The sequence below is a fragment of the Gopherus flavomarginatus genome, chromosome 1, assembly GCF_025201925.1.
Source record: "Gopherus flavomarginatus isolate rGopFla2 chromosome 1, rGopFla2.mat.asm, whole genome shotgun sequence".
Classification (NCBI taxonomy): Eukaryota; Metazoa; Chordata; order Testudines; family Testudinidae; genus Gopherus; species Gopherus flavomarginatus.
Genome location: NC_066617.1, coordinates 41,978,326 through 42,005,511, shown reverse-complemented (window position 1 = coordinate 42,005,511; position 27,186 = coordinate 41,978,326). Strand labels below are relative to the sequence as shown.

Below are 27,186 nucleotides of genomic sequence, written 5' to 3'. Positions count from 1 at the left end.
GCGTGATGGTTACTTCATCATGACACAGCCATCACGTGTATCCAATCCTGAAATACTATGTTGTGAAGAGGCTACTATACAATGCCAGTGAGGTGGGGCTTGGGGTAGCGCTCATATAAAAGGGACAAGAAGGTCAAGTCACCAATGCAAAAAAAGACTTAAATTGAAACGTAATGTCTTGCAATCTTTTTCGTATGTGAAAAGTTTTATGTTCGTATGTTTAAGGATGGAAAACTATTGGAGTAGAAAATGGCCCTAAACCGCTAAACATTTTTTTAAAAAATACTGCTAGAAGCCCCAGAACACCTTCAGTGCTTGCTACTAAAACTGCCATGCTACAGTTTCGATGTACCTAACTAACTACTTATCCAGAGCAGCCTGGCAGCATGAAAAATATGGTAACTGAACAAGAATATGAGAACATGACAGAAATCTAGAAAACAAAGAGAGAGAGCAAAAGAATCAACCCAGCCAGTTATGTGCTAGTTTCAAGGCAGAGGCTGGAAACAATCTATGAATAAACCACAAGTGCTCATGTCTGTCATTCTGTCAGCATGGCCCTACACCAAGAGAGAAGACTCACCTTCCTCTCAAGAATATAGTGGATCTATAGAGACAAGCTGAGCCTCCAGCTTAAACCATGCAGTGGATTTATCTCCGGGCCAGTGCCATTTGTAAAGTTTAGGCTACCTTTGAAAATGCTAGTGCTAATGTGAGAGAGAGTGTACTGTGACTATTGCTTGTTCCACTCCTGATTCTGCATCCACATGCCTTTTGTAGGCTGCATTGATAATACCTGCTTGGCACACATGCAGTAGTGTGAGCCATTATCAATCCGTTCGCATCTTTAAATTTTGGATGAGACATGGATACCCTGGGAAGGGGGTGGGGTGGGAATTGGGAATTAAAGGGAACATAGAACCAGCATTACCACAACACAGGGGGGAGGGATAGCTCAGTGGTTTGAGCATTGTTCTGCTAAACCCAGGGTTGTGAGTTCAGTCCTTGAGGGGGCCACTTAGGGATCTGGGGCAAAATCAGTACTTGGTCCTGCTAGTGAAGGCAGGGGGCTGGAATCAATGACCTCTCAAGGTCCCTTCCAGTTCTAGGCAATAGGATATCTCCATTAATTTATTTTTTATTTTATTTATAAGCCAGCCCTCTCAATGTTTGTAAAGTGTGCCAAGATCCCCAAAGCGAAAGTGTTGTGCAGTTCCTAAGTATCTAACCTCTCCCCCCTGTTGGTAGTTCATTTTGATATCAGCTATGGTATCAGGCTGCCTTCTTTTCAGATATTTTGATGCTTGTTGCTATCAAACAAGGCTAGCACAGTTAATATTGAAAGTACATATTGAAACCATCTCAACAATCAGCAAGAGATTGAAAAGATCTTGTACTATACCAGCCCACGTGATTGCATTTCTGAAAAGTGCTTTTCATCAAATCATTAAGACACCCCAGGGTGTGTTTTTTATTGGTCCATTAAGAAACACCTCAGGTATGCTGAGGCAGCTTTGTTCCCTGAGTCGCTCATAAACATATTAAAGGAACAAGAAAAAAAAACCCTTAAGTGCCTTCATTTTACTATAAATGTGGTTATTAAATTTTTTTAAATAGCCACTTAATTTAAAACAATCATTTACTCTGGACATCTCAAATCTGCGTATGCCTAAAGGAGAAAGTGTATGAGGGGAGACCAAGGAAAAATCAAGGCACCCATTTTCCTGCCTGGTTTAGTATAATGAAATCTGGACAAGCAATGCCCACTTATTAGAGATCACCTCAAAGAATCTCACATACGCAGTTCAGTACACACTGTTACGCCATCTCTGGTAAGCACTTATATTTTTAGGTTTCATAGTATTTAGAACGTTCTTTTTAATAGTTTAGTACTGAGTATTCATGTTCAGCCTCTCCATTTTATCTGTCTTTATATTAGTCCTGTGAGGAGCTGTTCATAAATGAGTTTGAGCTTTAGAAAAATAACAATTAAAATGCAGCTTCTGTCCAAGTTGTCTCCTCCTTTGCTGCCACCTACAGCAGCTCCAACAGCGATTCTTAGGTACCATTAATTTTTAATTCTCCCAAGTGAAGTTAAAATGTGTTGAGCTCCTATTGTCAATGTGTCTCAGAGTTTTGCGGTGTATTTTCCCACTGAAATTGCTGTCCTTAGCAGCACTTTTCAGGTTGAGACACTTCCAGTTTAATTTTGTTAATTTGTTAAAAACTTTAATCTCATCTCTGTCTAAATTTGTTTTTCTTGCTGCTGAGGAAAGGATTTGATGCTTGAGTTCCTTGGATATTTAACTTATCTAGATATATCGCTGCTTTATGTGGATATAAATGTAGGTATGACACTAAGAGGCCCAGTCAGAACATGGCTCTGCTTAATGCAAGTTCAAAGCCACACAACATAGCTTCATAGAGCTAAACTTTTGTGAAACTAAGGATTGTATCTGCATCAGAGTGCAGCCGTCTAACTTGAAGTGTGATTTTTAATATGGTTTAATTAAGAAATTCCAAACTCCTTATTGCAGCTGAAGAGTTTAAGTGGCTCATTTCAGTTTAGCTAGGTTGATGAGGAACAGATTTAAAGTAAGATAAAAGAAGCCATTCTTAAACCAAAATAACAGTGCCCATGCAGAGGTTTTGTGCAGGTTTAAGTAAATTGGTTTAAAATCACACCTTAAGTTAAACCAATGCAACTTTCTTGTGGTAGGCCAGGTCTTAGAAATGATCTTAGGTCACGTCTCTATGTGCAGTCTTTACAGCTGCGTGCTCTGATATAGCCACATTCTAAAGAAATGCCAGGTTTGGTTTTTTGGTTTGGTTTTTTAATGCAAATTTTTCATGTGAGAGGAAAGCAATCAAACACTCAATTACTACTAAAAAAGAACCCCTGGGCACACACTTTATAAATTTACTGTACTCCCAAGTATCAAAGTAAAATTTTAATAATTTGAATTGTGAATTGCATTGAACTAGGTTGCATTCATTGTCAGAGAAACCTCCCAGGCAATTCTTTGGGGTTCTGTAAAATCAGTGCTGCACTAGAACAAATTCATGAAGTAACCACAAATTCAAGAAATTCAAAGTCAACTGAATCTATTTTTCCTGATTCCAGCAACTTGTAAGGACCTTCAAAACGTCTCATTTTGCTTTGAGCTAAAATATGATGTAATATTATGATGCAAGTTATGTACAGTGTGAGAAACTCTGCCTGAATGGAAGAAAGTGAGAACTGAGTTGCCTCCCAGCAGTGGTGGTTCATTCTGCTCAGAGGAGAGGTGTGGGAGGGGAGAAGGTTTCTCTAAATATCTTTTGATAAGTACTTGAAGCAATAAAGCACAGCAAGGTGAGCAGTATATGTGAATAATGCCATATTTCAAATGCACTGTGAGGCACAAGGGCAAAAGTAGAGAACTTCTGTCTCCCAAGAAAGGATGATGTCTGTGTTTCACATTCTGAAGTGTGTTGAAAATATTTTTTAAGTGGTTGCTTTTTTATGAAGTTTTGTCTGTCTGTTTATAGTGTTGGTAGAAAAATAGATTTTTTTTAAATAAAAGATCAAATTTTATATTTCAATTCTATTTTTTTATTTAAATACAGGTTCAAATAAAATAAACCTTTGTTAATTTCAGGTTTCAAATTAAATCTGTTCTTAGGCCAAGTAAAACAGGGTGGATGAGGTAATATCTTTTATTGGATCATCTTCTGTTGGTGAGAAAGACAAGCTTTCGAGTTTACACAGAATTCTTTTTCAGGTCTACTATAATCTAGTAAAATCATTTAAATTAATTTAAAAAAAAATCAAGCAGTACATGTTTGCTGGCAAGCTTTAAGGAAAGTCAGACTGTTAAACTTGTGAAAGTCCACTGGTTTATTGCTTGGAACCAGGGTTTGTTGAAGTTCTAAGCCAGCTTTTGAAAGCAGAAGCCTCTTCTGCAGGTGCAGAGAGAAAATATTTTCTTTATTTCAGTTTATTTAACTAGTTTAGCATGAAATAAAAATGAAAATAGGAAGTCCAAGGGGAAATTTTAAGACCGCTAATTAGCAGGCAGTCTACAAATTGCAGTTAGGGTCTTTAAATCTGGAGGAAGCCTGAGGATGCTCTAGTGTGAAATCTTGCACGTGAGTAAATCCACATTACTTGTTCATCACCTTGTTCTCTAATGAAGGATAATCTCTTATGGAAGATCAGTTCCTAACCCTGTTATTCTCATGGGTTTTTTTATTCTTCACATCCATATTGATGTTGTCCTTTTCAAAAGTGCCTCAAATTGAGACCCCTTAATGGGGACTGATTGTTCAGAGAAACTCCTCTTTCTAAAAATCTGGCCTCCATTTAGGTGTTTCAAGTTAGGCATCCAAAAATACAAGTCATTGTTGAAAACTTAGTCTGTAATCACTGGAAATATAAATGACTCCTATGTAAAGTAAAAAAATTTAACCCCATGTGTTTCATTAGTTTGTTGCCATTTCTTCCTTCCAGCAACCTCATCCTACAGGAATAAGTCCAACAGAAGGCCCCCGAGCTGGTGGGACCATCCTTACAATCACTGGGAACCATCTGGAAACTGGTTCCCAGAAAGATGTTAGAGTTTTCCTCGGTGATGTGCCCTGCAACATGTACGTATGCAACACTTAACTTTCATAATAACGACTTGTAGTCCGCTAGCACCAACTGAGATCAGAGCCCATCTGTGTTAGGCATTGTGCAAATCTATTGTGAGAGGAGGTTCCTGCCCCAAATGGTTTACCATCTTTAAATGGATAAGACAGAGTGAGAGAAAGGGATAGAACACAGAAGCAGTGCAAATATAGAGTGATGGTTTGTGAACATTAAGTTGTTCATTAATTTTTGGATAGGTTTTTGGTTCTATTTATTCTGTCAATCACGGGACAGGTGGGGGAGGATGAGGTCATTAGTTGTAAGAAGGCATTAAGCGATGGGGTGGGGAGAGGGAAGGAAGCGCTTGTCTTTTTTTTTTTTTTTTTAAATGAAGCTTTGTCCTTATTAAAACTTGTCACTTTGTGATTGTAATACAGAGTAGTACAAAGCCTTCCCTCAGCCCCCCACCGTTCCCGGCCAGATGGCCAGGATGGTAAACTGCAGTGAGGAACCAGCCAGAGAATCCAGCAGGTAGGAATAGCTACAGAACAGCCAGAGCAGGAACCTTCAGACAGTCAGAAAACTTTCTGCAGTTTTGACTGGACTTTCTCTGCCCTCAACTGATTGGCTCCAACCCTCTCCATCCCCCTCCTCGCAATCTCTTCATGTTGGGTCACTCCACCCCATCCCTCTTAGTCTCTTCTCCCCTGCCCCATCCTCCTCACCATTCTTACCTTCCTCTTTCCATGTAGCTCATCCCCTTCTAACTAGATCCACCCAAAAAAACAAAACTTTGGAACTATCATATTTGCAGCGATCACTTTGTTCACTAGGCTTGTGTTTCCCCTGCCTCTTTCCCCTTCACCCGTATCGAACTTGTCTATTTAGATTGTAAATTCTTTGGGGGCAGGGACTGTCTGCTACCGTTTGTTCAATGCCTAGCACAGTGAGGCCCCATTCTTGGTCAGCTCTTAGGCTCTACTGTAATAAAGATGATGATTAATAATAATGCTAGTAATTTGAGCCTTGTTTCCCCTTTTCTTTCTCCTCCAATTTCCAGCACTGATTTTGGTGAACAAATAGTTTGCATCACAGGACAACATGAGAGTGGTGGAAAAGTTCAGGTAACCGTGGATCACGGAAACACAAAGAACCAATTAAGCCATCCATGGTTTACATACAGCGAAAATCCTACTGTTACTAAATTCTTTCCAAAAAATAGCTTCAGCAGGTAATGAAATGTTTCTTTTATAACTATGTTCATTCTTAATAGCTATGGGGGTGTAGTAGTTCTTCATGTGTAACTATTTAAATGAAAGCCGCTATACTGTGTCTCTGCAGAAAGTTTAAATATATGAGCTTGTACATTTTTTCCCAAACCATTGCCGGCAAATTTTAATAATATATTCTGTTTACCTCAAAACCTTAATAATATCTTTTTCAAAGCTAAAGCTTGAAATAAGGAAAGTAATTAACTTATTTTAAAATGCAGATTTCTTAAAGAAAAAAGAAAATAGATTGACATTCTCCTTAAATACATCTCAATCTACCCTAGTTTTACTTAGCTTTTTAAAATTAATCTTATTCCCATTTAAGCAGAAATGATCACCTGCAGATAACATAAAGCTGTCAAAATGTCTGAGTCCATCCATTTCTGAAACATGCCTTGCTCAGCTATTAAGAGTTGGTATGATGGAAATAAAAAAGAATAAATTATGAATTGCTGGCTTTGTTCCAGTAGGGCAAATAGTAGCTGGTGGAAAAGCACAACTGGAGTTCAGCAAGGTTTTTAAACATTTTTATGTGTTATGTGTTTTGTTTTGTATTTTGAATCTATAGCCAGACTGATGGTTTCTCTCTGAGAATTCAGTTCTTTCTGAAAAGAAAAATACCAATAGTCTAAACATAAAAGCAAACAGGAAATCCCAACGTACCTTGAACTATTTGACAGTGTACCTGTATAGAAGTCCTCCCAGAATACTCCTCATTTCAGGGGCTGGGAACAAAAACTGTAATCTTTACTCATGGGCTTCAGCTTCCTAATATCTTAATCTTTCTACTTAGTAGAGGACAGCTTAGTATTTTCATATCCTGAGAGATCAGAGGGAATGAGCCCAACCTCAAATGCTGTCACTTTCTACCAAAAAACCCAACATTAGATGATGACCTGAACAGGATCTTAAAAGTTAAATCAGCTGTGACTTACCAGGCTCCTTGAACACAGCCTTTTATATAAAATAAAGTAATACTTAAGATTATTACCATGTAAGAGATTAGAGGGACAAGAGATGTATTTTTCTTTTTGTTTACTTGGTACATTTGACAGAGCTTTGTAATCCGTCTCATTTTTCCCTCTTTATAGTCAGTCACTCCAGGGTATCTCAAAACTTTTGATAAAGTGGAACTCATTCTATTAGATTATTTTGTGGATCGCCTTCCCTCCCAGTAATGATTATTGGGATCGTTGGTGGGTGGAAATGTACACTAAGTCCTTTCTTACTTGTTAATGTATCTGTCAACTGAAAGCAACAAAGAGAGCCAGTGCCATGTGACTTCTATTCCTTTCTATATAGGTTCTTATAATACACTCATCACCACACTATCAGAGCACCTTCCAGGAATGCAGTAAGCAACATGACTAATATGTCATGTGTTTATGCTCTCATCCTCTCTCTTGGGGGAGATGTGCTTGCAGTGGAGTGTCCTGTTTGGGTAGGGGCTCTTTTAATATGCATGTTGCTATGTATTTATGTCAGAGAAGGTAAGGCCGAAGAAGTGCATCTTGCACTTGGAGTGAAAGACAACGAGGTTTGTGGTGATCCTTAATTCCTGGTGGAGTTCATTCCACAGTCTCAGACCAGCCCCTTAGAAAGCTTTATCTTCTGTTTTAGGGAGTTCCACTGAGCTAGAGGAGCAAAGTTGATGAGTATGGTCTTTGTCCCAGAGCTTTAGAGGGTCTTTGAAATATCCTGGTGCCAGGCAATGGAGCACGTTAAAGATGAGGTCTAAGACTTTTGACTTGATTCTATGGGAAGCCAGGGTAGGGAGCAGAGGACAGGTGTGATGTGCTTGAGGTAGCCAGCATTACTGTAGAGATGCACTGCAGCCTTCTGAACAAGTGAGAGTTTGATAAGTGCTAAAGGTACTTCATCCCCAGGTACACTGCCTTGCTATAGTCCAGCCAAGGGTTCATGAAGGCATGAATAACAGAGGCCAGATCACTGTCCGCCATGATAGGGCAGAGTCTCCTAGCTACCTGGAAACGATGGAAAGCATTACTCACAGATGCTGCTCTGTGAGAGCTTAGCCTCAGTGAGGAATCCAAGAGTACTGCAGACTGCATTGACCAGTTGTGGGTGTGTATCTTCACCCAAAGAAGAATGCTCCATGGTTACAAATTCTTCAAAATGCTTTCCTCTGCCCACCAGCATAACCTCTGTCTTGCTCAGCTTCTCTTTCTGCCAGCTATTCTTCATCCATGAGCTGATGTCATCCAAGCACTGAGCCATTGTGATAGGAACCACCAACCATATGTTAGGTTCCCGTGTTTGTTTGTGTAGTGCTCCCCTCCATCCTCCCCACCTCAAGAGTGATAAAGGCATGGGAAACCATTTTAAATAGTTTAAAAATGTGAATATAAAAATCACAAAAAGGCCATAGAGAGTTTGGAACAGCTGTATCACTTCAAAATTTTATACCCATATTTGGTTTACTGGAAGTTCTTACATTTGCTACCTAACTATTGTACAAGCTGTCATAGTATAATTCCCAACTCTGGACCTTAGCGTCCAGGATATGGGTACTAGCCTAAAGTCCTCTAAGATTAATTACCGGCTTAGATTCTGTAGCGCTGCCACCAGTCAGGAATTCCAGGGCCTGATACCCTCTGGTCCCCCCCAAACCCTTCCCTGGGGACCACCAAGACCCAGATTCCTTGAGTCTCAAAACAAAGGGGAATAAACCATTTCCCTTCCCCCTCCTTTCTTCCTCTCAGCTCTTCCCCCCCCGGGTACACTAGGAGACCCACCCCAAGAGGAATGTTACCTTCCCCCTCCCTTCTTTCCCGGAGAGAGATGCAGAGATAAACGCAGAGAGCAGGTTTTTTTCCCTCCTCCCTTTCCTTTCTCCCACCAATTCCCTGGTGAGTGCAGACTCCCTTCCTTGGAGTCTTACAAAAGATCAGTTAGATTCTAAAAAAAAGAGGAAAACTTTAATAAAGAAGGAAAAACATAAAAATTGTCTCTATAATCAAGATGGTAAATATACAGGGTTTTTTAGCTTATAGACAATAGTAAGAAGGCTTTCTCCAGCAGAAATATAATTTAAAATACTTTCACCCAAATACACATTAAAACTCTACCAGCCAGATACACAGTTGCAAATACAGAAAAACAATTAAAAAGACTAAACTGTCTTTCTACTTTTGTACTTACAAAATTGGAACAGAAGATTAGAGAGCCTGTAGGTATGTGTGGTCACTCTCAGAGCCTAGAGAGAACAAAGCAAAACTCAAAAACTACAACCAAAGGCTTCCCTCCACCGAGATTTGAAAGTATCTTGTTTCTTAATTGGTCCTCTGGTCAGGTGTTTTTTTGGTTCCCTGTTTGTTAACCCTTTACAGGTAAAAGAGACATTAACCCTTGACTATCTGTTTATGACACAAGCACCTGCATGCAAAGCTGTGCACAAAAAAGTAGATGGAGCTAGTGTATGGTTGTAGAACTTTACTGATGTTTGATTTGTCTGTTTTTTCAGTGGAGGGAGAAATATTACTGTAACAGGAACTGGGTTTGATATCATCCAGAGTTTCTCCATAGTTGTAACTGCTGACCTTCATGGGCCTTCCAGAAGGAAGAAGAGGCAAATACGAAGTCTAGACTCCAAAAAGGTGGTATGTATGTATATATGTATGTATTTGTTTGTCTTCATCAGCAGTGTGGTGTCTAAACAGGGCCTGATCCCAAACCCCATTGAAATCTGTCCACTGATGTCAGTGGGTTTTGGATTGGGCCAAATGGTTTAAAGAGAACCTCAGGTACATAAACCCTGTCAATATTTGTACTTTTTCAGCTGCAAACTAAGGGCCCAATTCTTCCATCCTTACTTACGTTGATTAGTACCTTACAATGTGAAAAAGCCCCTTTGATTTCAAAGAGACAAACAGTAAGGTACTATTCAACGTAAATAAGAGTTGTAGAACTGAGCCTTGAATGGGGCAACTGAAATTCTTTGGCAAGTCCAAAGTGGAATCATTTATTCTATTCTCTGTCTTCCCTACTGAGCTGTAGATATTTGGACAGTTCTGGACTCAAATCCAAACTACGCCTGCTCTTGGCTTTGCAAAATCCAAACTCATTCAATTTGGGTTTGAAAACTAAGAAGTTCCTACTTTTTTTTGCCCTCCCAGTTATATTCTTCCCGTAGTGTGTGCATATCCTTATACGTGGAATTTTAAAACTACCCCTCCAGCATCTGATGCTAAGCAGACCCCTTCACTACAAATAACTGCAATATTTCTGAGGAAGACCAAAGTTTATCACCTGATGAAGAAGCTAAACATAATTCTTCGATGGGGACATGGTTCAAAACTTGGGGAAAATTTTCAAAACTAACCTTTGCTTTCCTGTTTGTTTTCTGTTTTAATTTCAAATACATAATTTAATTTTTAAGAATCTATACGGTTTTTGTGCTCTTAAGACACTGTCCACCTTTCTTGGTCTATTTACGGCAACCACTACAGTGTAGGCTAACAGATGATGTTCTACTATATCAGGCCTACACTAAACTTATTAAAAACTTTTCCTTAGCAAAACTTTGTTCAGTATTCTCAAGTGTTTGTCCCCCTTTAGCTATTCAGATACATAAAAACCATCTTATTTGGAGGCACTGTAAATGTGGTCAGTCACCCGTTTGTTTCCTTTTTAGTTCACTTTGTTATTTTTTCATTATATTATGGTAGTATCCAGAATGTACTAGGAGTGGTACAATCACATTTGTGATGAGAGACTGGGAAAATTCTATCGTGGGAAGTCATAAAGATAGCTTCTGTTTTTTGTGTTGTGATTTATGTTAATGATTCGGGAGGGTTCCTAGAGTAAACTATTTGTATAATTGTACTTTTTAAATGTGCCAAGGAACACCTAGCCCAAAGGATTGGGATGAGGAAGGGGAAATGCATGCGCATGTGTGCGCGTGCACGCGCGCACACACAAATTATACTGTTAGAATCCAGACATTTTCAAATATCAGGTGCCTTAGAAATAAACATTCATTGTGCTGGAAGATAAGGTTTGTTGTGAGTTAATTGGTGCTTAATGTATTAAGCTGATAATTTCTCTGCTATTTATAAATGCCTTGAATACAAGTCATGTGCCCAAGGTTGCAGAAGAGTCAAAAATAATCTGGATTAAAGCTAAGCATTACCACCCCACCCCATCTCCATCAAGCCTGTGTTCTCAACATTAAATTGCCTTCAAATAGTTCAAACCCACAAAATTCAGATAATGAGACAAACTTTGTCAACTTTGGGAGTGTTCAGACCTTAGGATTTTGCTTTGGGCCTAAATACTAACCCACACTGAAGCAATCATTTATTTTTGTCCAGTGATTTTTTTTTCTTTTCCAAAAATATCTGAGAATCTCACATTTTTATTTAACCTTGGTTGTGTTGTAGAAGGCCTAGTTCACAGGCTCTGCCTTCTATTTTTAGGTGCTAAATGTTCAGCAGCAAATGACATGATCTAATCAAAACCCAAAATGTTTTGTCTGCTTTTTAGTTTCTAGGAAAAGATATTACAAAAATCAATGAAAGCACAATAGTCTTCTCTTCTCCACCAATATTAGAGGATCCAGAAAACTATAGGATTACTACACTTATTAAAATGGATGGTTGCAGTTTGGTTCTAAACGCCGAGAACAATGATCCCTTTAAATATGTTGCGGACCCAACATTTGAAAACTTCACTGATGGCATCAAAAAACAAGTCAACAAACTTATTCATGCAAAGGTAAACTTGACAAGACATGGCTGGTTGTAGTTTTATTGTTATAATAAATATATAGATGTGAGATTTTCCCTTTCATTCTTACAAAACGTGTGCTGCCCTCCACTGCTGGAGTCTGGAATTTCCGTGTTAGTTGTGTTCCCATAGAATTAATAGATTTCCTCTTTGTGTAAAAGCTTGGGGGTATTTTTTCCTCCCCCTTTCGCACTGATGTCAGAACTACATCCTCTATTGAAAATGAACTGTACAAAAGGTTGTGTAATTTGTGGATTGCTTCACCCGTGGCTTTGTAGCTAAAATGACTTAGCCTTATATTTTCTGTCTAGGGCAGTAATCTGAACAAAGCCATGACGATAGAGGAGGCTCAAGCTTTTGTGGGGGCAGAACCCTGCAACATAAAAACACTGACTGAAAAGGATTTATATTGTGAACCACCAGAAGTACAACCTCAGCCAAAGAGAAGGCAGAAGAGGGACACCATCAATAACTTGCCTGAATTCATTGTATGTCACCTTTCCTGCATGTTGTCTTTAATAGCATGTATGTAGAGAGAAGGTTATGGAGTACTGTGTTCCTGACACTGAAAAAGTAGCTTCCTATTTGCGTGGGTTTATTTTTCAGTGGCACATTATATAAAGGATACTATCTTGTGACTCCACTTCACTTCCAGATTCTGCCTGCTATCTATAAAAGGATTGCAGATAGATAGTGTCCCAGGATGTTGATTGCCACTTTTTTTAAGAGGTCCAGTCCTATGTATACTCACAGCTAGGCACTGAGTTTTCTGTCTTGACAAGTCCCATTATAGTCAATCACTAGTCTGGGTAGTAAGTGCTCATAGGATTGGGTCTTAAATGCCTTTGTATAGTAATAAGTTTTTCTTTTCCTTTTATGTAATAAGGGCTAAATTACGTACTGGAATATAAAGATGCTGCTCCGTTAATTCAGCGGAGCTATGCCAATTTATGCAAGCAAAAATATTGTATCTGAATATTATACCTGTTTGGCAATCTGGACTAGGAATTCTATAGATTATAAAGATTACTGAGAAACTAAAACATGGCAGCTAAATTATTGAATAATCTTCTTTTTGAGGCAGGTATAAATATGTATTTAATTCTTTAGGTGAAATTTGGCCTCAGAGAATGGATCCTAGGAAGGGTGGAATATGATACACGTGTGAGTGACGTACCCCTGGATGTGATTTTGCCATCTGTGATTTTTCCTATGGTGGCCATTATCATCATCTCTATCTACTGTTACAGGTAAGATAGTCAGATGCTATGGCTGTCCTAAAGCTCTGAAGAAGAAGGCTTATAGGGGCAGAAAAGCAAACTATTCTCATCTGCAAAGAGAAACAATCTTGATCACTTAATAACTAAGCATTTTAAAGGAAGTAGCTGGAAAACATTTATACCAATAATTCCCCTCACATAGATCCTTTCAGTGGTATTTCTTGGTGCCAGTCAGCCCAGTGTTCTTTCTCTGCTGTAAACACAAACAAATTGGCCCAGGTTTTCACACTGCACACTGAGAGGGTAAGGTGTGCAGACACAGTCTTGAAATTGCAGCTGAAGTGCCTTCATGCAAGTGAAAATATTGCTTGTTTTGTATGTGTATTAGTCAATGTTTAAGCTTCCTATGTCAACACTCTGTAGACCTGAGATGGTTGGATCTGTCTGAGTGGATAGTCCAGCCTTTACAGCTAAGCCACATATTACCACACACACATTATTACTATTGGTAAAATTCACCCCCTTGTGGCATGCCAGTACCAGGACTATACACCACTAAAGTCCTACTTGGGTCCTATTTTAAGGTCTTAAGTGGGATGCAAGTAGTAATCAGCCTTGTGCTGGGTGGATTTCACTGTAATGATGCAAAGCTGTACAACTGAGATGCAGTGCCTTGTAGTATTTGTACCTGTACAACGTTGAAACTCCCTTAGCTCTCCCATAACCTGGTCAGTGTGATCCTGTGCATGTACTTACTTAAGCCATGTCTGTGCTCTGGATGTAACACAGCACAGTTACAACACTGCAGCTATGTTGTTGTAGTGTAGACACTTCTTACAGCAACTGAAGGGGTATTTCTGGCAAAGTAGCTAATCTACCTCCCCAAGCGAAAGTAGCGAAGTCAACAGAAGAAGTCTTCTATTGATCTAGCCATGTCTACACCAGGGGTTAGGTCATCTTAACTATGAGAATCAGGGGTGTGAATTTTTCACATCCGTGAGCGTCGTAACTATGTCGACCCAGCTTAAGTGTACACAAGCCTTAGTCATGACTCAGCAGCTATTGTGGAATGTGCTGTGAGTGTTTTACTGCATTGTCTGTCCAGCTTGCACAATTGACGTAGCTGTGCTTAAAATGTGCTCACAAATGTAGCCTAATAAGTTTAAAATCATTGGGCCAGATCTTCATCCGATCTGTTTAAGCAGCTTCGTTCTAGAGCGACATTGATTTACATTAGCTGAAGATCTGACCCGCTATCTCCTCCATTTTCATTATTAAAAGTAAAGAGGAAAAGAAACAGGCTTCCTATGATCTCTCAACCTTTTTCATTTGATGCAATTGCAAAATGCTTTACTTTTACCTTTAATAACTTTCAAAATCATATCTTTATTCTTTAAAGACGAAAAAGCCAACAAGCAGAACGTGAATATGAAAAAATCAAGTCACAGCTTGAAGGTCTGGAAGAAAGTGTCAGAGATAGGTGCAAAAAGGAATTCACAGGTATGATTTACATTAGATTTCTTATGGACCCTAATGAGAGATACTAAATTGGGCTAAAACTTCTGCACTATCTTACTGAAACTGTTTCTTGGGTGTACGTACGAGCCAATATTACTACTACTCTTTGCAGACATCAATGTACAGTACATATTCTTCTGACAATGAAGGCCATTAATAAGATTAAATAGAGTGAAAGTGATTAAAGGAAACAGGTTTTTAGGGTAAAGATAAAATAAGCACAAGGAATTAAATCAGTAAACGGAAATAGAAACTAGGTTTTTTATTACTATTAAAAAGCTGCTACTGATACTGAAAAGTCACCTATTTCACAATAAGTAACTATAGTCTGATTTATGTTGTTGATAAAATGACACATTTTATTTTAATAAAAATATAATGTTAGGAAAGCCACAAAATATATGAATTGTTAAGCTATGAATTTATGAAGATAGACTGCAATATCTTTTAAGTCTGGGAAAATCAGAGAAGAAGAAAATTTACCTTTCTGTAATGGGAAATAATGGAACCTGATTTGAGGAGCTGGTTCATTCTTTCCTGTATGTAAATAGACATCACCTGAGGGAAATCAATGGGAGCTGTAAGGGCACAGCACCTCTGAATATCAGGCTACTTATTTTGGTGTCTAATTCAGGCACCTATGTTTGAAAACTTCAGCCTAAGTTATTACCTTGACCTGTAATATCACTATCTAAAATACACTATTTGTTTATACTGAAATAACCTATCTTTTTGCTTCTATAACAAAGTATGTTTTTTTCCTAACGAGAAATTATTTGTCTCTTATTAACGGAGACGGGTTGAAAAAGTGGTGGTTGAATCTGAATTTTGCTTAGATTTAGCTTCGGGAATTCAAGGTTAGGGTTTAGAATTGACTCTCTAGATAATCCAACAAGATTTTTGCCATTTTGAATAGTGGAAATCTCACGAAATCTACTGTTACCCTGAGATTTCTGCCATTGGAGTCAAAATCATCTCAGAATAGTTTTTTCCCATTATACTTGAGTCACATCTGGAAAATTGGCATGTTCCAATTTTGGACCCTACCCAATACCAAATCTCTGTAGCAACTGTTTGGATTGAGGGATTCAGCTTCAAAGGCCACTCTCAAATTTGAAGGGCTAAAGATCAAGGTTCCCATTTGGAGTCATCTCTGCTTATTAGTCTCCCTCACCAGCTGGCCTTTGTAATCCCTCTTCTTTGTAATCTCTCTGCCCTTGGTTTCTCAGAGCTGTTTTCTGGAATGTGAAGCTGCCCGTCCCCTGCCAGGACTCCCAAAGGGGTGCAGGGAGTACTGCTGCCTGCTGGACTGTGGGGTTAATCTGCTACTCCAGCACAGCTGCCTCCCTGGGCTCAGGAGGAACACAAATTGTCTCTAGCAATGTAATCTAGCACATAAGATACATGTCATCTTGGCTAATAGTAAAGTAAAGTACTTAAATGAAAGTAGTTTCTAGATGCCTGTAATATTGATAACAGCAAATGCAGGAAGATGAGTCTTCCTGCATGCATCAGAGCAGTCATTGTAAAGGAAGTGGTGATTAGGGTAGAAGAACACACACAGCGTGAAGCTTGAAATCATGAGATGTTTTCTTTCTTAGAATTGGCTGAGTGTAACAAAATAAAGAGAACCAGGATAAATTATGTGGTCAATAAAAATTGCTGCGATGACAGGCCATTATATTAATTAACATGGTAATTAGTCAGCAATATCAGGCAACTGGAAAGCCTCCAGCTGAAATGACCACTTTGTGGAAAGGTGACCTTCTAATTGCTTTTTGTGTCAAGAACTAGAAAGCTTTTGGGGCTCACAGAAGTGTTTTCATCATTTTCAGTGAATTATTTTACCTTCTTCTAATAAAATGATTATTCTTTGTACTTCCTGTTGCTCTTGCTCCTTGGCTCAACATCCCAACTATCATGAAAAGAATTAAAAGGCAACTTTCACAACGATGTAGGCTTAAAGGAATAGAAAATATATAAACACAAGAAAACTAGTTGGCTGCAATTTTTTTTTCGTGTGTGTGTGTGTGTGTGTGTGTGTGTGTGTGTGTGTGTGTGTGTTTTAAGAAGAGCTCTCTGCATAAAGCCCAGCATTCAATAATTACTGATCCTACAGTAAACTCATGACCCTCCACTTATCACATTACAATATCCGGTAAGAAAATACTGTGGTGGTGATGATTATTAGCATATGTATAATGATGCTGTATAGGAACTCCAGTTATCAATCAAGCCCTGCTTGTGCCTGCTCTTGGTACAAACAGAAAACAAGGAGATTGTCCCTTCCCCAGTCTAGGTAACTATAGGTACATCTTCACAGCAAGCAGTAGCCTGTGGCAGCCTGGCTCAGAGCACAGGATGACAGACTCAGGCTCCTGCTATGGTGCGAAAAATAGCCATGTAGACATTCGGGCTGTGGCTGGAGCTCGGGCTCTAAGTACACCCCCTTCCCTAGACTTCTAAAGTCTGCACAGCTATTATTAGCACCTTAGCACAAGCCCCAGCAGCAGTCTGTAGACGCAGATTCTGAGACTTGCTGTCGCAAGCTCCAAATTGGTGAGTAGATATATACCCTGTGATTCCCCAAGATAGCACTGTCAGTGTCTCAACAGGATTGTCTGGGAAGAAACTCTGGGTTGTAGGGAACATGCTTTGGCAATTGGTAAACTTGGTATGGAAAAAGCGGAATGGATGTGGCAGGGGAAAGGATTCTTAATATGTTTGATCATTTTTTCCCCTAGCATAAAATGCTTTCATTATTAGATGAAAACAAAAGGTACTGTGGTTTCTAAAACTAACTCTAAAACTAGAAATATTGTATGTTCTAGATCTAATGATAGAGATGGAAGATCAGACCAATGATGTCAGTGAAGCAGGAATTCCTGTGCTGGACTATAAAATGTACACAGACAGAGTCTTCTTCTTGCCCTCAAAAGATGGAGAGAAAGACGTAATGATTACTGGGAACTTGGATATTCCAGAGGCTAGAAAGCAAACTGTGGAGCAGGCTTTAAATCAGTTCTCCAATCTACTGAATAGCAAATCATTTCTCATCAATGTGAGTATTGAAATGAAAGTCACTTTGAGCTCACTCTGTATTTTTCAGAAAAGTCTTTTTGCCTGGTATGTATGTGCATGTAGGGTCATACGTATATTTTTAACCACAGATGAGCCTACAGTTCAGCTCTTAGGTCTGTATTTAGGCCCCTAAAAGAGTGGCCTGATTTCAAGATTGATGAGCACCCAGCTGCTCCCACACAAAAGTGCTAAATCTTGGGACTCTTGTAAATCAAGCTGCTTTTTTAGGTGGCTAAATATGGAGTGAGAAGCGAATTGCAGGCACCTATTTTTTTTTTTTAAGCATGTCCTTAATGCTCATTACTTAAAAGTAGTGTTACATTCTGAGGCAGAGGAAAACATGTTCTGAAACTTACAGTTTACTTATTCAGCTCGCAGTCCTTGTAATTCAAGTGGAAGGGTTTGGTTTTTGATTGGGGTGTTTTTGGAGAGGAGAGGAAGGGAGGTTAAACTTACGGTGCGGAGGTTTGTGGGTTGTTTTTTGTTTGGTTTTTAACAAAAACATCCTTCATGATATATTACTTCATACTTTGTTGAAGACATAGAAGTATTAATTGAGTTATCCCCAAAGACAGTGTTTAAAACTCTTTTGCACACAGAGAGAGAGAGAGGAGTTGTAGATAGTGCTTATTTATATGTAGTTTGTCCAAAACTTTGAGTGGTTTTTTCATGCTGTACTTAGAAGACTAACATTAAGACAGTAAATGTTTTGGTTTTTTCTCCTCCTACAGTGCCAGGTATGTGTTGAGCTGCTCTTGAAACTTGCCATGAATCGTTTATACTCGGCACTAAATCTGCTTTTTCTGTTTTAGTTTATTCATACATTGGAGAAGCAGAGGGAGTTCTCTGCCCGAGAAAAAGTTTATTTTGCATCCCTATTGACTGTTGCCTTGCATGGAAAGCTAGAATACTATACTGACATCATGAGGACATTGTTCTTAGAGCTAATGGAGCAGTATGTTGTGGCCAAAAACCCAAAGCTGATGCTCAGAAGGTTTGAATGATTGTCTTGTTTTCCAGAGTCCTTTGTTTTTTGCAACATTGTTATATTTACAGTGTGGTGTTTTTCAGAGTGTTTGTGTCGTGCTATAGACTGTCTAGAAATCATCATGATGATGACATGCCCAAGCACATTAGGGAGCAAAAATGGATAGGAGTTATTTTTTTTAAGAGCAGCTAGAGCCATTTGTCCTGTCCAAATAATTTAATTTAGAGCTTGGAACAAACTTTCTCAAACATCTATCCATGAAGTAAATGCAATATTGAAATTTTTGTATGCTTCTTATCTCATTGTATATCCTATCTCCATAATGAATACACAAAACAATTTTCTGATGTATCTCCTTCAATTAGATAGGTCTGATTCCTACTCCTAAATACATTACAGAATTTCATCTTTGCTCTGCATGTTTTGCTTCAATTACCGGTAGTTTGTTCCCCAGTAACTAAAGTGTAGCTTTCTTTTAAGCACTCATTCTTACAACATGGAAACAAATTTCTAATTTTGGATATATGATATGTACCTTTCAGTAAAAGTAATGAGCTGAAAGTATCTAAGAATTTTGAATAGTGCAAAGCATTATCTAATACAGGCGCACGCTTTAAAGAACCTGTGTAAAATTATTGCATTAGGACAAGTGCTGTTAATGTAGAAATATTTTATTTCAGGCAACACTTTAAAAGACAATTGTCTTCTTCTCCGCAAACATTTTCAATATTCATATTTTTTAGATCAGAAACTGTTGTGGAGAGGATGTTGTCTAATTGGATGGCTATTTGTTTATATCAATATCTTAAGGTAAGGTATGAAAGCTATGCATACATGTCTCCTTTATTAAGTACTTAAACATGTGGCATTGATTATACCTTCCATTTTTTTATTTGTTTTTTCGCTTAAACAGGACAATGCTGGAGAGCCTCTTTATAAATTGTTCAAGGCTATCAAACATCAGGTGGAAAAAGGCCCAGTGGATGCTGTGCTGATGAAAGCCAAATATACATTGAATGACACAGGGTTACTGGGAGATGATGTAGAGTATACACAGCTGGTAAGCAGCTCATCTGCTCTGTCGTTAATTATATAAAAATTTTTCCTCTTGAACACTGTGGAATTTAAATTTATATCAGTACACTCTTTCTATAAGAATTAATGAGAGCCAAGATGAGCCTTTAACATGGGCAATAGGTGAAGAATTAACTATATAGAAGGGTTTAAAGCAAGTCCCCAGATCTGAGCACCCCCAATCTCTGAAGAAGTTTGAGAGAAAACTCCATGAGCCTGATTCCCATTCTTTCTCTCAACCATTTTATGTTGGTTTAATTCTATTGATTTTAGTGGAGTTATTTCTGATTTACACCAGTATCAGTGAGACAAGAATCAGACTATGAATCATCCCTAACTCTAATGGCCCATATCAGGCTGCTACTTTAGGTATCTAAAGATGGAAATAAGTCTAAATCTAGTCATCTGTCTTTGAGAATCTTGGCTTGTTTGTTTTGCACATGGTCTAATAAACATACATAATGCTCAGAACTGTCCTTGGAAGAGCAGCACAGGATTTTCTTTGCCTTGAAAGTCACTCTGATGTGATTACTCTGGCTTTATTATTGACACAGCTAGCAGCCTTTTCCATTTGTCTCTGAGTGTGACACATGCAATGACAAATCTGTGGTGTGGATGAAACTTAATAAAAGCCTTTATTAAGTGTTGGTTAAAAGCGCATTTTTGATATATTCCTAAGGGATTTGAGTGGGAGGGCAACATGGGAGGCTTGCTTAGTGAATGGTTATTACACACAACCTACAGCAACTGTAGTTAACAGACTGCTTGAAAAATGTAACTTTTTTTAAATGTAGATTTTTGGGCTTAATGAGGCTTCCATGTTTGAGCTGAAGAGTACACCTAGTAGTTCGGCACAGACTGGACAACATGATTTACATTTGCTCATTAAACACATGAGACAGATATCTTTGTATCATATGCATTTGTGACTTGCTACAATAATTCGTCTAAGTTAGGGTCTTTTAACTCAAAAAATGGCTTTTGCAATTAAGATTTATAAATGCGGTATCAAAGAGATGTGTGAATGCAATCAAATCTGAGACAAATAAGAATAATTCTCAGAGATATTTATTGTGAACATTAGACCAGATTTGGCCCAGATTTCACTGCATTCGCTAATTGTCCGTATAACAAAAAAAACACATCCTTCACAAAAAAGTAGATTAATATTGCTTACAATAATGGGATTATATGCCTGTTTTATGATATAAATAAAAAATTCTTGTGCTAATTATGCCAGTGTTTGAGTTTGGATAGACATTTATGGAGCACTTACTGCCTTAGGTAGATATATGCAAAATTTAATTTGCATACCTCTTCCTGAAACTGAGAGATGAACTGTACAGTACATGGTATTTATCCATTTTACAGTCATTATTTTTGTTTAAAAATTTGGTGTGTTCATCAGTTGTTACACTCACACACTACATTTTCAACTGGCAGCAAAATCTCATATAATTAACATAATAAATAGGGAAGGGAAGAAGAAATACAATTAGCCTGCAAATTCTGTATAGGGAAAATGAAAACGTGTTTAATTTCACTGCATTACAGCACAGTTTAACTACATAAAATAATACACAAAGTGCAGGGATCACTTCGACCAAGACCATATCTGAGAGAGAAGGAAGTTCTACTAGCCAGTTAAGGGGGAAAGAAGCCATGGCTAGACATTTCTGCTATCAAAGCATGCCTGTGTAGCAGAGTGCATGAAGATTCCAAGATTTTTGCACCACCTTAACCACTGTAGATCAGGTACCCTCCATAGAGGGTGAAGTCACAGTCCCTGCCTCTTTCTCAACATACTTTCCCCTTTCAGAACATTATTCTTCCTTTTTATTTTACCTGGACTGAGATTATCATCTCTATGCTGTGGGCACATTTAAAGTTCATTCTGAGTTTGAAGATTTTCTCCTGTATAAATAAAATAGGGGAATACCAACAGAACCAACGGTGTCCTGAAAACCAGAATAAACTATTCAAGTGTGCCATCTGTAATTGAGGGTTATTGTGACAAGTAATAAATAGTAAATTGACTCTTTTTTGGGTATTGCGTTATCGGATAATTTAAGTGGTACACCGACAGTGGATGGTCCAGGTATTTTAATACGTTCCTATCTCTATTTAAAACTTTCCTTTAATAAGTTCCCAAGATACAGTAGAGATGTCATATTAGGTATCAGCGAAGAAGGGGAAAATCCAATCTCTGCTTTTTCTATTTTATCATAATAGAAAGAATGGGCTGGAATCTAAAGTAGCTAGTGGCTGGATATTAGTGAAGAACTGTGCAGATAATCCACATTGCAATTGCAAACGTACGTTATTGTGTGGTGGTAAGACTGCACAGTGTATTTTGGGCACTGCCTGGATTCTAATCATCCAGAAAAACAGAGATTGGAATTGATATTTTTGAGTAATTTTGCATATTTTTTCTTTTATAGACAGTAAATGTGTATGTACAAGATGGAGGTACTGATTCTGTACCTGTGAAAGTGCTGAACTGTGATACTATTTCTCAAGTAAAGGAAAAGATAATAGACCAAGTCTACCGAAATCTGCCTTGTTCACAATGGCCAAAAGCTGACAGTGTTGTTCTTGGTAAGTAGTTATTTTTGGGGCTGTTGTAATAATATAAAAACACTAATTTGATGCTTTATCTTTCCCAAAATGTTTCAGTAAAAGTGATTATTGAAACAAAAAAAAATCATTCAAAGGTTTAGTTCTTGAACTATTAAGCTGAATCCACTGCTAAGTATTGATACTCTAATACTTACTATACTGTGAAATAAAGCATGTCCATATTATAAAATTCCTAGCCCTTGTTCTTTGCCCAGCATCATATTAATGCACAGACCGCGTTAATAACTCTTGGTAAAACCTATTATCAGAACCAATGAAATATTGATTGTTTCAGGTACTAATTCATGCGACAGCGATAACACGAACAATTAATTGATGTAAAAGTAAGGACACAAATTTTCAGAAGTGACTTATGACTTTGGGTCTGTCAGTTTTTGGTTGCCCAAATTGAGGCAGCTTAAAGGGACCTGATTTTCAGAAAGTGCGGAACACCCACTCTCCCCATAAGGTATCTCCAGTTGGGCGCCCAAAGACTGATGATCCAAAATTACTAGTCACTTCTGAAAATGTTGTCTTTAATGTTTTAAGTGCCAACTGCTGCCTTATTAAAGGAAAATAGTTTTGTGACATGTCCACTAATGTCATAATTAGCCGATCAGGCTATTAAAAGTCTGACTGGCAGCGCAGCTGGGGCCCGGGGCTAAAGCAGCCTCCCGACCTGTCCTAGCTTTGCACAGCTCCCAGAAGCAGCTACCAGCTCTTTGCGGCCCCTAGGTGCATGGGCGGCCAGGGAGGCTCTGCGTGCTGCCCCAACCCCAAGTGCTGACTCCACAGCTCTCATTGGCTGGGACCCCCTCCCATACTCCAGCCCCCCACCCCAGCCCAGTGAAAGGGTGTGCGAGTGAGCGATGGAGGGAGAGGGGATGGAGCAAGCAGGGGTGGCGCCTCAGAGAAGGGGCAGGGCCTTGGGGAAGGGGTGTTTGGTTTTGTGCCATTAGAAAGTTGGCAACCCTAGTTTTGGCTATCACGGCAATTTCTACAGCAACTAATTGTGGTGTCCTAAACTGTGGACTTTGACTTCAATTGGAAAATAAACAGAAAAATCACATGAATTTTTAAGCAAAACTTGCACAAAGTTCCCTAATAGGAAATAAAAGGGAAAGGAGAAAAGCCCAAGTGTTTTGAAACAGAATATTTCAAAGATATTTTATGATGTTTCATTGGCTCTTTAAATGTAAACACATTAGCGGTGTACTGTCTTAGTTGCACAAACCTGTTTCTTTTCTCATTTTAATTACTCCATAGAGTGGCGTCCAGGTTCTACTGCCCAGATCCTCTCAGATTTGGATTTAACATCCCAAAGAGATGGCAGGTGGAAACGTATGAATACTCTGATGCATTATAATGTAAGGAGGATTGATGACATCTGTTAATTGTTTTTTAGTAATAAATAAATAAACTTCTATTAGCTTTTAGAAAAAATTGGTCTGTACCATCTAATAAGGGGACTGAAACATGTAGCTATGTTACTTTCTAATTCTGGAAAGTGAGAATGTATGTATCAAATTCTAGTACTCTCACTGGTTTCCTCTCCATCACTGAATATAATTCCAAATTGCCCCTATATAGCCTATATTTCCATATCTCTCAGCAGTCCCAGGTTCATGGGATTGTCCTGTTTTAGCTCCCAAAATCCTGTCACAGTTGAAGTCGCTCCTGTCCCATGGGGCTGGCTAGGCTCAGCTATTCTTTCCAGGCATTGCAAACTGGTCCCTGGTGCACAGGGTCATAGCACCACTGTGGCTTGGCCCAAACTGGCCCCCCTCATGGGTGGAGGCATCCAGGCCAAATTTGAGTGAGTACCACTGCAACTTCATAACTGGGTCATAATGCCACTCACTCAGATTTGACATGGCCAGCCCATGATGAGCAGGTACCAGGTGCCAGGTCTCAATGCCGAGAACAGGGAGCTGAGCCCAGCCAGCCCTTAAGAACAAGAGCCACAGGAACCACCGCTACAGAGTGAGATGAGACTTGCTCCACAATTCCCCCCTGCCAGGCCTCCCAGCTCCTATGTGTTTCACCCCACCTACTCACCCCACTGTGGGGGAAAGGACCCATCCCTCTTTAGCTACTACAGATTTTGGGAGGTATGGACTTCTGACATCCTTTATGGGGAATTTTACCCTTGTGCAGAAGGTCCATGCAAACTGCTTGTGTGCCACTGAACTCTCACACTTCAGACATCATTATCAACCTTGGAGGAAGCTTTACCTGTACCCACGTATCTAGCAAGTATTAGAGCTTGAGTCTTTCTGCAGGAGAGGGGGTATTGGGGATGAAGGGCCTAATGGCTAGAAGTTAAAGATTGCACAGGACTTCTCAAGATCCAGGCCCTAACTGGAGAATAAGAACATTGGTGGGTATCTTCAAAAGCCTGGTTAGGTGGGGAAAGACTCCACAACAGTGGTGTTTAAGCCTGCTTCTAACAGTCATGTATTATGGGATGATTTCTCTATTTTTGTGTTCTTGAAGGTCCGAGATGGTGCCACACTTATCTTGTCAAAAATAGGAATTTCCCAGCAGCCAGAGGATAATCAGCAAGATGTCCCAGGGGAAAGTAAGTACAATAGAGTTTCTTTATGCCTCCAAGGGAGTATAAGACAAAATGCACAAATAGACAATATCGTTTTTGCCTGATCTCATTTGATGGGAATGACACTAGAGCCTTTCCAGCTGGTAATGTCACACTAATTCAGGGTGCTTCCCTTTGTACATCTTGTTCACTATAGTTCTAAAAGCCTCAAGTAATGGGGCTTTCACTACTATCCTTAGGAAACTGCTCCCCGTCTTAATGCAGTGCACTCTCAGGAAACTTCTGGTATTTTGCCTAAATTGTCTTTCTTTTAATCCCATTACTCCTAGCTATACCCTGCACATTGCCTTCCATTGTGTACCCCCCAAGTACTAAATTCTTCCTCCATCCTTCATGTTTACAGCCTTGAGATATTTGTAAACGGTTTAGATTGTTTCCATATTCCTCACCACCAGCACCACCCCCTCTTTTCACTTAGAGCTTGGCTACACGCAGAAATCCAAAGTGCTGCCGCAGGAGCGCTCCCACTGCAGCGCTTTGAAGTGCGAGTGTGGTGGCGACACCAGCGCTAGGAGAGAGCTCTCTCAGCACTGCACGTACTCCACCTCCCCATGGGGATTAGCTTGCAGCTCTGGGAGCCATGCTCTCAGCACTGGGGCACTGTTTACACTGGCGCTTTGCAGCGCTGTAACTTGCTGTGCTCAGGGATGTGTTTTTTCACACCCCTGAGTGAGAGAAAGTTGCAGCACTGTAAAGCACCAGTGTAGCCAAGGCCTTAGATTAAATTCAGGTATCTTGGCTTTCTTCAGAAGTTAATTGTTTCAGCCCTTTGAGTATTTTGTTGCTGTTCTCTGAACTCAGTCCAAATTGTCCATACTTTCCTTGGAATGCATTGCTCAGAATTTAATATGAGGTTCCAGGTCATGCTGCGCTAGAGACATACAGAAAGGGCTTGTTTACTTCCCTGCTCCATGACATGATGATTTGTTCAGACAAGCCAAAATTACACTGGCTTATTTTCGCCCCCATATTGCTTTGCAAACTCATGGTAGGTCCCTTTCCGCTGCTACCATGGGTTCTTTTCAGAGTTACTGCTGCCTGGTTTCTTCCTCGCACTGAGTGCATGTCAGATAACTTTTCACAGATATATTAGCTTTGCTTTTTTCCCAGTTGAGTTTCACTTTGCTATTTTCTGCACACATTCCTAATTTCTTTTGGTCCTACTTTATTATTCTTTTCTCTTCACTGACGTTTGCAACTCCACCTCATTTCTTGTCATTTAAGTATTTCATTATTTTGTTGTTTACTCCCACTTCCAGATCACTAATGCAGATGTTACATGACGCTAGTTCTAACATTTCTACCCACTAAACACCTACCTCGGTGTGTGGCCCTTTGCTTACAGCTTTAAAAGAGAGTTTTCATTCCACATGACAGTATTCCTTTCCAAACCAATCTGACCTGAATTTTCAAGTAAGACTTTAGCAAGACATTTGATACTGTCTCAAAGTTCAATGTGTTACATCAGCTGTGTTCTGTTTCTTCCACTTATTTTGTCATTTTAGTCGCCTTCCTTCTCCACCCAAAAATCACTGAAGTTAGTCTGACAACATTGATTTTGTAAACACCCTTTATTGTGCTGGGTCTGTTATATTTTAAATGTTCAGTGTCAGTTCACCCGTGCTGATCAGAGCTCCACGCTGGGCAAACAGGAAATGAAATTCAAAAGTTTGCGGGGCTTTTCCTGTTTACCTGGCCACTGCATCCGAGTTCAGATTGCTGTCCAAAGTCGTCACAGTGGTGCACTGTGGGATAGCGCCTGGAGGCCAATACCATCGATTTGCTGCCACACTAACCCTAATCCGATATGGTAATATCGATTTTAGCGGTATTCCTCTCGTTGGGGAGGAGTACAGAAACGGATTTAAAGAGCTCTTTATATCAATATAAAGGGCCTCGTAGTGTGGACGGGTACAGCGTTAAATCGGTTTAACGCTGCTAAAATCGGTTTAAACACGTAGTGTAGACCAGGCCTGAATGTTAAACCTTGGGCTTCAGTTAATAGTTTTTAATCTCTTTAACAGATCTGCTGATCTTAGTTTGACCATACAGCACTTGAAAGCCATTACATATAATGGAATGAAAACAATATAACAGAAATGTCCATCTTTCCAGGGGATCTCTAATGGCTGTCAGCTGGTGGCTTTCATGTACATTGCTGTTCAATAAAAGTGTGCCAAGCTGCAATTTTATTCATGTTGAGAGTTGGCCAGGGCAGCAGTCCAGGCAGTGCTACATGCAGTTAGATTTCACTCTCTTCTTTTTGGGACTCTTATTGAAATGCTTTTTGCAGGGTATCTAGAAGGCTTTTCCAAGGATATTAAGTATAATATTGCATATATTTTTAATTCTTAAGTACAGAGGAGTAGATGTTAAGCCTTTTGGACCTGCGTTCCCCACCTTGCCGTTTGTTTTGGCAAAAGGAAGAAGTATGATAT

At 39.2% G+C, this 27,186-nt stretch overlaps 1 protein-coding gene across 5 annotated transcripts in view; it reads left to right on the top strand.

Annotated features, from left to right (window-relative positions):
• The window catches only part of PLXNB2 (plexin B2), a 344,581-nt gene that overhangs the window by 298,557 nt on the left and 18,838 nt on the right, over window positions 1–27,186 (top strand). For 4 of the 5 annotated variants that reach the window (XM_050936012.1, XM_050936008.1, XM_050936009.1 and 1 more), the window contains 14 exons: window positions 4,493–4,629; window positions 5,673–5,843; window positions 9,368–9,503; window positions 11,389–11,619; window positions 11,943–12,119; window positions 12,742–12,881; window positions 14,251–14,351; window positions 17,201–17,430; window positions 18,263–18,444; window positions 19,182–19,248; window positions 19,352–19,498; window positions 21,954–22,110; window positions 23,398–23,498; window positions 24,628–24,712. In XM_050936012.1, the coding sequence (XP_050791969.1) occupies window positions 4,493–4,629; window positions 5,673–5,843; window positions 9,368–9,503; window positions 11,389–11,619; window positions 11,943–12,119; window positions 12,742–12,881; window positions 14,251–14,351; window positions 17,201–17,430; window positions 18,263–18,444; window positions 19,182–19,248; window positions 19,352–19,498; window positions 21,954–22,110; window positions 23,398–23,498; window positions 24,628–24,712 (2,062 nt within the window). The remainder of the gene's footprint in view (window positions 1–4,492; window positions 4,630–5,672; window positions 5,844–9,367; window positions 9,504–11,388; window positions 11,620–11,942; window positions 12,120–12,741; window positions 12,882–14,250; window positions 14,352–17,200; window positions 17,431–18,262; window positions 18,445–19,181; window positions 19,249–19,351; window positions 19,499–21,953; window positions 22,111–23,397; window positions 23,499–24,627; window positions 24,713–27,186) is intronic. The other variant, XM_050936011.1, reaches the window with a different exon arrangement.